At 39.1% G+C, this 15,536-nt stretch overlaps 1 protein-coding gene across 6 annotated transcripts in view; it reads left to right on the top strand.

Moving 5' to 3' along the window:
• Window positions 1-15,536, top strand: part of CTNNA2 (catenin alpha 2) — a 1,043,800-nt gene that overhangs the window by 933,424 nt on the left and 94,840 nt on the right. For 5 of the 6 annotated variants that reach the window (XM_011358075.1, XM_011358074.1, XM_011358073.1 and 2 more), the window contains 2 exons: window positions 9,768-9,860; window positions 10,483-10,639. In XM_011358075.1, coding sequence (XP_011356377.1) covers window positions 9,768-9,860; window positions 10,483-10,639 — 250 coding nt within the window. The remainder of the gene's footprint in view (window positions 1-9,767; window positions 9,861-10,482; window positions 10,640-15,536) is intronic. The other variant, XM_023529442.1, reaches the window with a different exon arrangement.

The following is a 15,536-nucleotide window of genomic DNA, read 5'->3' as shown; positions in this document are numbered from 1 at the left end:
GATGGCAAAATAGTTCTCTTGTAGAAAGTTGCCAAGCCAAGGCACATTTGAAGGGCATCATGAGCTTGGCCTATTCCTGTGAGTGTTGATTATGAACATAACCTTGGCTGGGAGTTGACATGTGCTTTTGCAGTCACAGCTGCTCCTTCCATCTAGACCTGGCCATGGTCTCCTGAGGGTCTGCAGATGAAACCGGGATACATCTGGGGTCCAAGCCTGGCCAGGACTCTGGACTGTGATGGCTGCATCTGTTGCCCAACAAGGTGGAGGTGACTACTTGAAGGTCACCTTAGAAGAGAAGGAGTTCCATGTAGCAGGATCCTTTGAGAGATGGTTCCCAGGTGACATGGAATAACTCCAGGGCTCACCCTCTGGCAGTGCTCTGTTCTCGGAGCATCATGGAAATGTGTTAGATTTCAGAGCTGAGTAAGACATATGTTTTCAGTCATCAGTAGGGGTTTGTGGCCCATGGAAGGAAGGGGATGCAGGGTACTCAGCCAGGGCAACTCCAGCTTGGGAGAGATTTATAAAAGCTTTAGTTATCAATGCACTCAGGAGGCTTTTCCTGGCTGTCTGCCCTGCAGGAAAGAGGCAAGAAAAAGATGTGATAGCTGCAGGAATGAGAAAGTGATGGGGAGTGTACCCACTATTAGAGAGCCAGAAAAAGACATTCCTAGGTGCTAAGCAAAGAAGAACCTGAAGCAGGTTTGAGGAAGCAGAGTATGAAGGCAGATAAAGCAGAACTACGATGAACATAAACATGTGGGAGAGGCAGTTTCTAGAAGGTCAGAGAGTGCTGCTAAGCATGGATGACTTTGCCTACATGTTTTAATGAGCCCACAATACAACAGACATTGAGAGCTCTCTAATGTCCCCTGTATGATGACTGAGGCACTTGGATTCCCACCCGGCTAAACATGGGATTGGATTGCTCCTAAAGGAAAGGCTTGGGAAAGGGGAGCTGTTCTCTGCACCCAGACAAACTTGGACTCGGATACTAAAGGGAGAATTGAAATTTCATGAGAGAACTTAGGGAAGAATGCGAGAACAGATCTAAAATGTAGACAGGAAGTGATGGAGCACAGATAAGATGGAGTAAGCAGTTTTGAGGGACGGAGCCTAGAAAAATTCCAGGAGGCAATGAAGATAGGAAGAGAAGGAATATATAGGTACCTGGGGGCCAGAAGGGAGCTGTTAAGGGGATAGGGCTGGTCTGAAGGTCTTTCCTCAGTCTTCCCTTGTGTGGCCTGGGACCATTCAGGTCACTTCCCCTGTTCTCACACACCATTGCCCTAGTCAACTTAGGTTCGTAGGGCTTCTCCTCAGGGCAATGCCTGTTGCAGTTGTCAGGCACGGGGGACCAGAGCCTCTGTTAGATATGTTTTAGATCTTTGTTCTGAGTTATGTGCAGACTGTTAAAGCCCAAGGTGGAGACAGAGTTTTAAGGGGTCAGGAGGAGCAAGAAGTGGTGAAAGATGAAGCAAATAACCAAGAAGGATATAAGTATAGATGAAAAGCTGCAAAACTGATCATCTTGGTTAATTCAAAGGAGTCCAGAGAGTGGAGAGTGATCCTCGGGCTTCAGGCAGGGTGGCAAATGGGGCTACACTGGGAGGTAAGCTGCATGGCATTTTGACTTATATTTGCTTCTCTTGGCTCTTGACCAGCAAACTTATCATGGCCAGTGGAAAACATCCTCGAGTTTCTTTTGGGTGTCTGTTCCTCCTCCTCCCAGTCTTTTTCACACAGCCACACATTATTGATGAACAGGCATCAAGAAGGCATTAGGTGGTACTTTATTGCATTATTTTAAGCCACTGAGGTTTTTATATATGATGGGTATAGATTTATGTTGAGTGATTCAGCTATAGAGCAAGCACATCAATTTCTTCATGGATGTGAACTGGTGATTACCTCCATTAAAGTCACTGGGGCAGACTGATCACTTTAATTTGGGTACAGGCATGCAAACAGCATTTGCTAGTGGTGTGTGTGTACCTAAGAACACAGGCAAATGAGCTGTTCTGCATCCCTGAGGAGCCCTTGGAATGTAGATTTGCGTTCTCATAGGTGTGTAAGTACAAGTGAGGGTACAAAGCCTGGTGGGACCAGGAAGAAATTGCTTCCTAGAACCATGTGGCAGGATGTTATATAAGGTTCGTTTGGTATTAGCTGCTAAATGCTCACTTGATGGTAAACTGAAAAAAAAAAATGATGGCACATAGAACATATACTTGTGCCCATTTCCAGATCATAGAACTTGGGACTCTCCTAGGGATGACTAGGTTATGACGAGTTGAATAGTACTCTATGCAACATGAAGGGAACTTATGGGATTTAATAAAATAAAAAAATTGGAGTTGTGTAGCTGTGCTAGGTATAGTGAAGTCCTCTGTCCTGTAAGAATTCACAATCTATCTGGGGAAACATGAAATGACTTTTTAGCAATCCTAATTTACACTTGTGGCTTGTAGAATGAGGGTTGGAAAGAAATTCATATGAAGTGGTGGCCAAGAAGGCCAGGACAAACAGTGCTGAGTATGGGATATAACACTGGTGACAATGGAGAATTAGCAGTTTATCCGTTGCTTGGAGACCTTTCAGCAAGCACTACAGCCATATGTAAACAAGTGCCTTGACAGTTTCCCTGACCCATAAAGTCTGCACTGACAGAGCACGAAAACTGGCTGCTTAAAGATGTACGTTACTTTGTTTTTGGTGATAGCAAGCATTGGAGACTTCTTGAAATGTGTGACAACAGGAAATTGACTTGCCAAATAATAAAGAAGTAAAAAACATTTGGGAATCTTATTCAATTATTTAAAAAATTAATTATAAGTATATAAAGAATCTGGAAAATATTTGTGGTATGAGACTAAGCAATGACAAAAAGATACATGCTGAGATTGTAAGTTTATAAAAATTATATGTGGCTGAAGGAAAAACTTTTCAAATAATCACATGTAGACTTCCCTTTACTTTCATTCACTGTTTCCATTTTATCTCCTGTGCAGTAATCTTTACAATATGAACTTTACTTGCTTAATTTCACCAAAATATAAGCTTCTCTAGGAAATATAAAAAATATTTGATAACCTCTGTATCTTTGATGTGTGGCACATGCTAGGCACTCAGTATTTGAATGGTTGAATACATCAGTGATTGGGTATTGTTATTAAGATATTTCTTTACTTGTATAGTAACCTAACAATAAAGTGCACAATGTGAAAATTCCTGAGTGCTGGGTTAAGTACTCTATCAATTTTTTACTTTAACCTTATCACGACTTGTTATGATTTTATATTTATATTTTATAATTGAGGAAATTGAGGCTCACAGCACTACAGCAACTTGCTCGACAGGAGGAGTAAGAGGCAAAGCACAAACCTCAGGCTGTGTGACTCCAAAGCCCAGACTCTTTTACCATCATGATTTTAAAAAGAATTAAAATATATAGAATAATTAAGAGTGCCAGATGCTTTAGAGAAGTTATTTAAAACAGAAGCATGAAAAAGTGTTTATCATCTCTTCTTGTCTCCAGGGTCTTCATGCTGCTGCAGCTGCCAGCCTCTACTGAGCCATCCCTCCCTGATCAAATTATCCCTGTTGTCTAGGTCTCTTCTCTCCTTCAGAACCTCAGTTACTGGTAATCAGGTTGATAAACTCATTTCGGTCTGAGGAAGCTGCATTTTAAAAGAATTCTGAAATACCTCAGCCAGAAAGAGATACTGCTGCAAACATTATTGGGGCAGCCAGATCCTTCAGGCTGCCCTAACCTCAAGTTCAGACGTTCAGTAGACCTTCAGTTTACTTTATGAATCTTTTTGAGTGTCTATCGTCTTCTCAAGGCCAAACCCCCCTCTTTTAACATCAGCTGCTTCTGTCATGCCTCTCAAAGATTTCAAGGAAGTGTGTCATTTGTCTCTTACTGAATTATCAAATTCCATCTGTAACATAGGGGGAACCTTGAAATTCTAGACAAGAGAGGCACATATACATGAATGCCTTTTTGTGTGCTAATCATATCATGCAGGTAACTGAGTAAGTCTTCACGTTGAGACCATAGCACTCTTTATTGCCATGATTGTTGTAAAATAATAGTTTGTGTGGAATTCGTGCCATCTTCTCTTTATGGTTTTATATGGCCATGTGGCTGTGGTGACTGGTAATTCCATAAATTCCCTTTTAATAGTAAATAAGTAATAAGTTCATTTTATTCTTAAATTTACAATGATGAAGAAATATCAGCATGAGGAGCAAGTGCTTGATAAACCTCCAAATTGCTATTCTGATGTATTTCAATAGTATGTTCTTGAAACACCAATATGATACCTGAAGCTGTAAAAAAAAAATTATATATATATATATGTAATGAAATGGTAATGTTTTGGGGGTTGAATGTACTATGAACTGGCATCTGAAATTGAACAAAATTACACATATTAAAAAATGTAACTTGATTTCTAAGGCCAAGAAAAAGAAAATGTTCTCATCTCTGATCTACCTCATATCACTTTGAAGTTAAATGCCTAACAACTTTATTAGCAGAGGTATTTTACATCTAATTAAAGCTTAGCCTATCAGACATTTTGGTTTTTCTTGAAAGTGTTCAAACAAGACTATAGTTTTTGCGATGGAGCTGCTTTCTGTAGTGACGTCCACACCAAACCAAGTTTCACAGCCATGATATCCTGTTCATCTGAGACTGAGCTGTGTGGGATTTTTTTTTTTTTTCCTATTAAAGATATCTTGCATTTTGAATGGTCGCAATATATTTTCATGATGGTTTCACATGTTTCTGAGTGTCAATTTTAATTCTCGTTAGTGTCCCAGGGATGTCTCTACTTGTCTTTTGTCAGCTAAGGTGATTATTAAAAGTTAGCCAGTTGTAGTACAAATTCATTTCCAGAAGCGAATTACTTTTAGAAGAATCAGCATCAGCGTTCTTTGTCAGTTTATTGTCTTTTTAATCCTGCTAATATTATTGTTTGCTTTACCTACTTACACAGTGTGACTCCAGAAGAGCAGAATCTATGAGCATCCAGAAAGTTGTGCTAATCAGGCAGTCAGAAAAGAAATGTTGTAAGGTGGATTTCTTACTTCTCCGTGGTATGTGCACTGATTCCCAGCCAGGGGGACCTATGGCTCCTTTTTCTGAAATCTTGGAGTCAGCAGCACACAATTTGGCGATGGCTGCTAAACTTCCTGTTCTCCAAGATAACCATTTTTAAGGCACTAAGTCAGAGATGGAAGACTTGGCTCAGTCTTTTCAGTTTCTCCTTCCCCAAATCCATTACACTCTCAGAAGTTACGCAGGAGGACTTCCATTCATAAGAGATTGTTGGGAATTTAGTATGATTAGTTCAACAGGGAGCTTTGCCACCTTTGCTCATGGCCTAGTCACTTTCTATAATCCCAAATCAATCTAAACAGCTCAGCATTTAATAGTTAATGATATACTTATTGTTTTCTAAGCCTCTAGAAAGGCAAATGACTCTTGTTGCCTCAGCTGAGTTGTAAACAATTCAAGAGGGTAGAACAGAGAGGCTAAAGCCAACCCATAAATGTTACTTGCTTGATTGACTCAAGCAGCTTTCAAAATTCTATTAAATTTAATTATGTTGCTCAACATCTTTTGGTTTGCAGTCTAGTAGCACAAATCTATTGTCTACTTTGTTATTTGCATTAATCCTTTTCAAATGTATAATGACTCTAGTCTACCATTCCCTTTCCCTCCTCCCTGCCTTAGTAAGATTATCATGTCAAATTGTCGATGTTTTAAAGAAGAAAATATTGTGTTTCAAAAAATAGGACATTTTATTTTATCAGAGACTCCGATATCATAAGAGCTGTAGTTAAAGAACAGGCAGTTGAAATCAATTATTAAATACCTACTGTGCACAGTAGTCTTGGGCTGGTGTTGAAATGTTAGCTGGCATTTCAGGTTGCACTATTGATTTGGAGCTGCCTCAAGAATGGAATTTTGTGTTCGCTGCCAGAGTTCTAGAAATCACAATATGTAAAACCATGTTCAGAGTCACTACGATGCCAGTGGGTCTAGTGAGAAGCAGAAAGCCAAGCCAAAGGAAAATAAGGTAGGTATTTGGATTGAGTCCATGACCAGTATAAAATAAACAAGCCTGCCTATGAAGATAGTGAAATCCTTAGCAGTATGTTGGAAATATTTTCAGAATGTTTCAGAATACAGTACAAGGTAAATGAAATTCTGATTTCACGTGGACTTGAAACAGCAGGAGCACATTGCAGAGTGGAGGCTGCCAGACTTCAGGATTTATGGATCAGTAAATTAAAGGGAATAAATAATTGGAGAACTAGTGGGAGTTGCCAACTCTTTATTTTTGGTGAGTGTTGCTAGTACTATTTCCTGTACTAAGATTCTGTTGGGCAGTGAGGTTCCTACATTAGATTTAAGCCATAATAGTTTATTTGAGCAAAGAATGAAACATTTCAAAAGATGCACAAAGAAAAGTTCGTTATCACTATGTAGAAGCTACTGATTGGCATCTCCCTCTCACAAGAGATCAGTTCTTCTTAGCCCTAAGGCTCTAGGTTCACCTTTTTCCTGGGGACCTGCAGCCAGCATGAACAGGAAACTGTGTGGTCTAGAGTAGGGGTCCCCATCTCCCAGCCCATAGCCTGTTAGGAACTGGACTGCACAGCAGGAGGTGAGCGGTAGATGAAAGAGCAAAGTTTCACCTATATTTGCAGCTGCTCTAGCATCATGGCCTCAGCTCCACCACAGATCATCAGGCATTAGATTCTCATAGGAGCACAAAAATGTGGGGGACCACTGGTCTAGAGAGCCACTGCTGTGACTTACACAGTCCAATCATAGCATTCCTCTTCCATGCTCAGACTGGTATTCTTTTGTTTTCTGCAAGCCTTGACTCCAAACCATAATCAGATTTCTTCCTGACTTATCCTGTGCTCCTTTGAGACTCATACAAGTATAAGAAAGTGTTTTATCACAGCTGGTGATATAATAGATTGTAGCTGCTATTTTTTTTTTTTAACTTTTATTTTGAAAAATTTCAACCATATCCAAACATAGAGCATGTGTAATGAACCGTCGTATACTATCATCCAGCTTCAACAATTGTGAACTAATGGTCAATCTTGTTTTTTTCTACACCTCCGACCATTTCCCCTACCCTAGATAAGTATAAAGCAAATCCCAAACATATTTCACCCATAAGCACTTCAGTATTTGTCTCTAAAAGCCTTGGATACTTAAAAAAATTACTAAAATATTATTAGCATACTTTGAAATATTGACTTAATATCAACTATTTAGTCAATACTTTATTTTATTGCTTCACAATGTATTTTTATTTATGTATTTATTTACATATTTATGGATGTATATATTACAGTTTATTCAGGATCCAAAAAAGGCCTGACTTTTCTACTAGTTTATCATCTACCATCAGGATCTTCATAATTGCATTTATGTGGTTTTATTTTACATGTTTCTTTGTCTCAAATTTTTTTTTTTTTGTAAATTGAAACTTGGTCCTAAGATTGATCATTTCCAGGTTTTTTGTTTGTTTTTGGCAAAAACATTTCATAGGTGGCATTATGCCCTTCCATCAAGAAATGCGCATCTGGTTCTCTCTTAATTATATGTTTTTATGTAAACAGCCATGAAACACTTGATCTAAAGCCATTATCTCATTGAGAGTATTGGTATTTCATCACTCCTCTTACGAAGATGCAAGCAAAGTTACCCAAGTCCTGGTTCCCAGAGTTTTTACATTGTTTTCATCATGTAGAGTCATATGCCAAACTCTTTAGCAATTATCCACTTCTATGCAAAAGTGTGACTTTCAGTCTCTGTCATAAACCAAGCAAGGATGATAAAGAGCAAACAAAAGCATTATCTGAATTATCATTTCATGAAATGGAAGGTTGTTCAATGACAGAAAAGGACCAGTGTGTAGGCTCCATTGTTGTTCAATGACAGAAAAGGACCAGTGTATAGGCTCCATTGTTTACCTGCTAGCAGATGTTTACCAAAGCTATGATGCTAATGTGAACATTTGTCTAGGCAAGTTAAAGGGGTAATTTAACTTTATCTTTGAGAGTATCTTTAATCCATGAGGCATTACAAGTCATATATGCATTAAAAACTATTAAAAGCTATTCTTTAATTCAATAATCGTGTATTGAGCACAAATTCTGTCATGTACTTATTCTAGCATTTGGAATATAAAATACACTAGAATACAAATATAACAAAGATTTTTTAAATGCAGAGTGGAGACAGTATAACAGAAAAGAAATTAAGAACCTGCATTATTCTTGCTGGGCCTCCAAGGAGCCTTATACCTCTGAGTATTTAGTAGCCTGTAAATGGATACAATAAGGCATATTTGTCTTTCTCACAGACTTGTTCTGCAAACTAAGTAAAATAGTGAAAACTCTCTGAAGAATCAAAGGTAAACTATAAATATAAGAAACTACATGATAATGTTTGGGACTCAGTCTGTAGTTTCTCATAGTACATGTTATCATTGTAATAGACTGAATATGTCCTTCTTAAAAGCTTTAAAACAGGATTCTTTGCACTAACAATCTAGTGAAGTAGTATTTGAAAGCATTTCTGGTATCACCATCTACGCATCTACTTTTTCTAATAAAGAACAATCCTTTGAACGATCTCCAGTCCTGTGCTCTTTCCACTGCTCCACACTGTCTAAGGCATCTTTCACACTATACACATGTGCAGTGCATTTTAATCTCCCAGGGCATTAAGGCATGGCAGGAAAGCAACCTGATTTTGGAGAGCAGAAGTGAGCCAATATAAGAGGGCGGTGGCCAAGAGGCTCCCAGGGATTGTCTCTCTGCTAATCAAGTGTCCTCCTTGCCCTGCTATTCCCAGCCCTGGTTGCCCTTCTCTTTTCCTTTGCTCTTTCTAATCCCTAACCTCCTGTCTTCCTGACACCAGCCTGATGGGACTGAGCATAGTTATGATGGTAGTTTTGTGCGCTGTTGACTTTGACCAATCAATCTGACCTTGTATTACCAATTCTCACTCCTTGAGAAGGAATAACACAAATTGAAATGTTTGACCTGGGAACTCGAATTGAGTTCAGTTATTTTGTCTAGTAACATGTGTTTAAAAAAAAAAAATCAAATTTGAATGCCTTTATACTAGACTTGCATATTCTAATTTGCTATATACTCCACTGGTATCTGTGGATTATATTAGTCTCTTCTGCATTTGAGTTGGTTACTGGTGGACTAGCATCTTCCTGACAGACTGACAGGCAGATCTGTGTTCCCTTGGGTAAAGCACTCTGTCAGCTTACTGTGAGTCTCTTTCAAATTCAAAGCATTATTTCCTGGAGCATCTCTCTCACTGGTCAGAATTTAGTATGGATGTGGCCAAAATCTCAGTGTTCTGCACTCAATGATGAGTCTAAGGGTGCTGAAGTGAGAGTGTAGGTCGATCAGGGCAGCCCATAGCGTAAAACAGTTCAAAACAATGCAGTTAAAATGCATTATGGTATGTGCATGAGAATCCCGAGGCAATAATTTGTTATTAACACCCTATTCTTCTGGCAGAAATGCCTAATTTAACATTAAAACTAGTGATATTTGATTCAATATTTAAGGATGTCCTTAGTTTATTTGTGAAAGAATGCTCCTGGATGTGTCACTCTCTAGAGAAGGTGCAAGGTCACACAACAGAATAATTTTCCTTTACCTCAACATAATTTTCGCTCAAATTTCCTCCAATACAGGTTGCCAATTTGGCCTGTTCCATCTCCAACAATGAGGAAGGGGTGAAATTAGTCCGGATGGCAGCCACCCAGATTGACAGCTTGTGTCCCCAGGTAACCCTCATTCACTTTGTTTCAGAAGCCCGTCGGTGACTTGATATTTAGGACCTCCAGCACTCCAGTTCTTCCATCACCCCTCTCCTTACCTTGCCCTCTTTTCTCTCACTGGAAAGTGCAAACCAACATCCATGGGCTGTTTCAAGTTCTACTTTTCTCAAAAAAAAAAAAAAAAAACCAACAAACATCTATTGCAGTCTCTTCAGAATTACTGTGGCAATTATTGTCTTTTCCATTAAGATTGACTTTGGGGCTGTTATTTAAATACTACATATCTACTTACCTTGTCTCAACAACTAAATTATAAGCTTGCACATGTAGAACAAGAGTTATGTTTCTTCCATGTCTGCACTGAGTAAATAGGATTTGTCTAATAAATACTTTCTAAAACCTGATGCTAATTGTGATATCTTAAAAAAGAAGAAAAGCAAAGCAAACAAAAGCTCACGGTAGTTGATAGCCTACTTCGTTATTCATGTTTTTTTATTGTCCTTCCAAACACTGAAAACCAACAGTTTGACAGAAGCTACAGAGTCCAGGGTTTCAACATGGTTTGATCTGCTTGTTCTTCTTTGGAAGAATATTTTCAATACGTCCCCGGATTGCTTCTAACCAATAGGTCATCAATGCTGCTCTCACACTGGCTGCCCGGCCACAGAGCAAAGTTGCCCAGGACAACATGGATGTCTTTAAAGACCAGTGGGAGAAGCAGGTCCGAGTGCTGACGGAGGCCGTGGATGACATCACCTCGGTGGATGACTTCCTTTCTGTCTCAGGTAATCAGAAATAGGCCTCTTAGAAGGCAGCTGAAGGGGAACAGGATGAGATAAGGAATATCCTGCAAATGTCATGAGTCTATGTTTCAAGTGCTCTTCTTGGCCCTTTGAGCTTTCAATCATCTCTGCAAATGTGACTGTAGCATCCTCTTGAAAATTCTTCTTTGGTGTGCACGTTATTTCAAGACACTGCATCAAAGCATTAGGGAGGAAAAACACAACTTTCTGATAAAGATATCAGAATCCTAACAGGTTATTTAGGGAGACTTTAGTTCCTTTCCAGTTCCTGTAGGTTTTTTGTTGTTGTTGTTTGTTTGTTTTTTACAGGATAGCCATTGATGTATCGGAATCAACCATCTAAAAAACAGTATGGGATATGGGATTGATTAATCCTCATGGTTTATGTTTCAAAATCAGAAAAAAAAATCTGCTGTTCCAATCTGCTGTTTGGCTGTGTTAAGGGGGTCGTTTTTCCAAAAAGTGAAATTACCTAGGTTTTCATAAGCCAGAAAGAAATATTAGCCACAGAACAAACCTATTAGAAGGCACTTGGGAGCTATGGAGGCTTTGAGCACCTGTCTGTGAGGTTATGTAAGGAAGTGAGAGAAAGAAAATAGAACTAGGCATCACTTGAAATTGTAACTTTCTTCTTTGTAAATGAAACCAGACTGAAGGATGTTAGTGCATTTGAATAACTGTGTTGTCAATTTGACCTTTAACGGACTCATCAGCGCTATTGCAGAATTGGCCTACCAGCCAGCAAATGGGCCTTTTTCCAAATATTTTTGGCTCAGTTCACACAGAAGAGTCTCTGTGGAAGGAATAGGGGAGGAGTTCACTAGAAACATCAGCCTCCAGTGCGAGGTATTAAAATAACCAAGTGACCCTTGAAAATTTTAAATTGACCAGGTATTGATTCCACCCACGGGTGTATGGAACTCATACCTGCCAACTCATTTAGCTCCAGCCTTGACCAACATCTGCCGGGTGCCCTTTGCCTTTAAATGGTGGAGGGTGGTGCCTCAGACCCAGGCCTAGCACTGCCAGCCCTGCCCCAGCACGAATGGCCCGTTGTCACCATGCAACAGTGTTGATTCCTTGCCCTATTTGGGAGGCTGAAGAGTCGAAACACCATACCCCTTCCTTACCCTGTTCTCCTATCCTCAGTGTCTAGAGGGGTGGCAAATGCTACCAGCTTGTAACCCTTGGAAAAAGATGGGAACTGTCTTCAGCAGAGAGGTGGTTACCAGCTACCCTGCTTGTTTTTGGCCACCAAGGCCTGAGAGGGAGGGGACCAAGCAGACAGGACCCCTGACTGCAACAGTGTGGGAGGGATATCTAGGGGAGGTTTATCGTTTGGGAATTTTTCCTAGGTGCAGACTTTCCTTCTCATGAAGAAACAGAAAATGAATTGCCACTGGGGGCTTCTGTTTAAAGCTTGTCAGATAGCAGCATAGTCAAATCTATAGATCTGATGGTTAATAGGAAAGCCAACTTTAAAACCATAGGGGTCAAGACAAAGCAGATGGGATAAACAACCTAACACATGCTCAGTGTCTATAATTTGCCTGACTGCTGTTTGTTTGAATTCTCGCCAAAATTCTACAAAACAGGTATTATTCTAAGTCTTCCTTAGAGAAAACGAAGTCATTGAGTGGGTAGGTAACTTGGCAGAGAAAGTATTAAAATTCAGAGTATCCTCTTTTTGGAAGGTATATAGTTCTCAATAAGTCAAGATAGAAAGGGAATTTCCTTTGGTGCACAGCTTTCCTTGCAGCTCCCTTCTCTCACCTCTGCTATCCTCATTCTCCTCTCTAAAACCTCTCAGAAACCTGTCCAATTTTTCATTCCCAAGGTGCTTTGTTTCTGATGGCTTGTCAAAGCAGCTATTCATTTAAATATACCCATATCTAGGGGTTGCCTGATGAAGAACTCAATAGTTGCCATTCCTGGGATTTTTGCTTTGACAGTGGCTGAGTCCTAACAACCCAAGAAATGCATCTCTCATGAAGTGCGTAGAAACTGTTTGGATAGGTATGTTGGGGATTAGGAGGTAGTGGGGAATAGGAGGGTGGCCAACAATACTGAATATCTTTCTAGTATATAGTCGGGTTTTGCCAGGATGATTACAGGGGTCCCCAGAAAGGGGCAGGGGGCCTCCGCACCCAGCCTCGGGTCTCACAGAGCAATCCCAATAGCCCTTAGAAATCTTACTCTGCCTTCTCTCCTAACTGCAAATAAATAGGAAATACCCATGTATTACCTTTTTCCAAGAGGAAGAATTTTAGAACTTAAAACTTTCCCAACTTACCCTTTGCTTTAAATGCATGTACAAAAATTTCCGAGGGTGAGGAGAAGCAAGGTGAGCAGGTCTTATCTCGGACTGTCTCAATAGTGCCAAGCTTTTCTTAATTTTCTCCCACCAGCCCTGCCTCTTTGCCACCTTTCTCCCTGCCATTCCTTTGTGCATCTCATTATTACCAGCAACAAGAAAAGGCTTTGGCCTATGCTGATAACGCTGTGCAGTCCAACCCAGTGGTACAAGTGGCGCAGTGTGCCATTACAGGAAAATGAACAGACACTGTCAGGGAGCCAGCCTTGGCAGGGCCCGCTGGAGCGTGCCTTTGGAGGAGGCAAGCACCTTTCCACAGATGGGCTTGGGCTTGACAAGTGATGACACAGCCCACTGTCTCCTGCTCGTAGGCTGTGGATGTAGCCAGTAGTTAGGGAACTACTTCTCATCAACTCTCCAAGCCGGAGCCAAAACATTTGCATCAGTAAATTGCAAGTTTGGCCCAGGAGATATTTTGAAATGGTATTAATGACATTTTATGTATCAGTTTCTTCTTAAGGGAATATCCATTCCAGCAGGAAACTCTATTTGAAAAACAGCAACAGAAAAAAAGATCTTTGTGTTGTTAGGACTACAGTTTTCTTTGTTTTGTTTTTTTTCATGCTACCTGGACTTGTATGTGCTTAATTTGTCCATTTGAAATGCAACAAGTTTGGGGAGCAATGATGCTGGCTGTTAACATTACAGGAGCAAAAGCAATTTTCACATGTGGCCGGGGCTCATAAAAGAAGTGGAATGGCTGTGTTAGAGCACTTAGACTTTTCCCACTGGGCAAAAACTACAATTTTTAATAGTGTTTTAAAATGAGCATGTTGGTGTTAACCATGTGACAGTTTAATTCTTGTATTTGGCTCACAAAATAGCAGGCATCTAGGATCTGAAAAAGCTATTAACTCAGTCCCATAATGTCCAAAAGTTTTGTTTTGTTTGCCTTTTCTTTTTTTTCCTTGACTCCAGGGTCTTGAGTTTGTTTCCTTTAAAAATTCATACAGTGGATTTTGTTTTCGAATAGCTTTGAGGTTTATAATAATCACACAGTTTGGACATCAGTAGTTTTTGTAACAAAATTATATCTTTCCTGAAGTAGTAAGGTTACAAAATTTCAAGGAAGTTTATCACAAAATCTGTTGCAGTCAAATCTTTTATGTTATGTTTAAATACCATACTTCTTATCTGGTGTAACATCCAAAGTACCTGAGCAGTTTTTACCAGCAAAGTAATTATCTCTAGAATACATACACTTTTTATTACTATTTTCTCTTCTGAATTCTTTTCTGTTTGGAACAGCACTCCTCCATCTCCTTACTTAATGAATTTGGTCTCTTGAAAATACCTTAGGATCAAAATATATAATTGATTGCCCTTTTTCACTGGACAAATTTATTCACTGTTTCTCCTTTAATTGCCTGCTGTGTGTAAGATACTGTCAGAAATGTAAATATGACTTAAGTGTGGATTCTGCTTTCAAATAATTCACTGCCCTTCTTGCTATACCAGTGTGCTTCCAAAACCATGGTTCCCAGGCCTGAGGGTATAGCAAGTAGGAAGGGAGACACTAGTACAAGGAGTCCAGGAATCCATATTTATACCAAGGAACATACTTTGGTTAAATCATATGTCTACATGAACAGATGTGTCTCTTTTTCGAATATATTATTGATACTTACATTAATAAAATGCAAATCTACTTAAAAACATTCTTTATCAAAATAGCTTTTACAAATATACCATCCACTGATGTAACTATCATGAGGCAATTGTGATTCATTTTTCCATAAAAGGGGTACCTCTAATTGGAAGAGATTGGAAAATGTGTAAACTACCTTAACATTTCAAAAAAAAAAAAAGTTGATTCAGAAAACTAAGTCAATTAGTAAATTCTAAAATTAGTAAAGTTAATACTTTATTCACACAGTATGATTAACCTGACTACCATTGAACAAATTAGTTGATGATTTAACTAATTAAAAGCAATGTTTTTTATATCTTGGATTTTCAGCTTCTGCTGGCCTCTTTCAAATATCTACAAAAGCATACTCTTTTTCTTGCCCCTTAATTAAGTTAGTTGCATGATTCAAGTTGGGAAATAGTTTTTTTAAAAAAATTCTGTCATTTCATTTTAAGATATTAGGTCATAAGTGGGCAGCTTATTTTTTTTTAATTTTATTAACTGCAGAGAGATTAGTATCTAATGTAATTAACACTCTTGTTTTATATTCAACTTCAGAATCCCACCTTTAAACTATGCACAGAAAAGCAGTAGCTATGCTTATTCTTATTCTATGTTATTTAAATAAAATGGTAACTAGATACCTGTTTTAACATGAAGACCCTCTCCGTTTGCTCATTCTCAGGGATCAGGGAGTATTTTGTCTGTAGGAATCCAGCAGGGCAGTAAGAGAGGCCTACGTGAATCAAACTTTCATGTTTAAAATCCTGTGCCAAGTTTCATTTGAGTAAATCTTTTTCTCAAGTGTCTTTTTAGGTTAGTTTTCATGAAACAATCCAAGATCTCATAAAAGGGTAGTTTTCAGCTGTTCCATA

The sequence above is a fragment of the Pteropus vampyrus genome, unplaced genomic scaffold (genome assembly GCF_000151845.1).
Source record: "Pteropus vampyrus isolate Shadow unplaced genomic scaffold, Pvam_2.0 Scaffold37, whole genome shotgun sequence".
Classification (NCBI taxonomy): domain Eukaryota; kingdom Metazoa; phylum Chordata; class Mammalia; order Chiroptera; family Pteropodidae; genus Pteropus; species Pteropus vampyrus.
The sequence above is the reverse complement of the archived record's forward strand: the minus strand, read 5'-3'. Positions and strand labels throughout refer to the sequence as shown.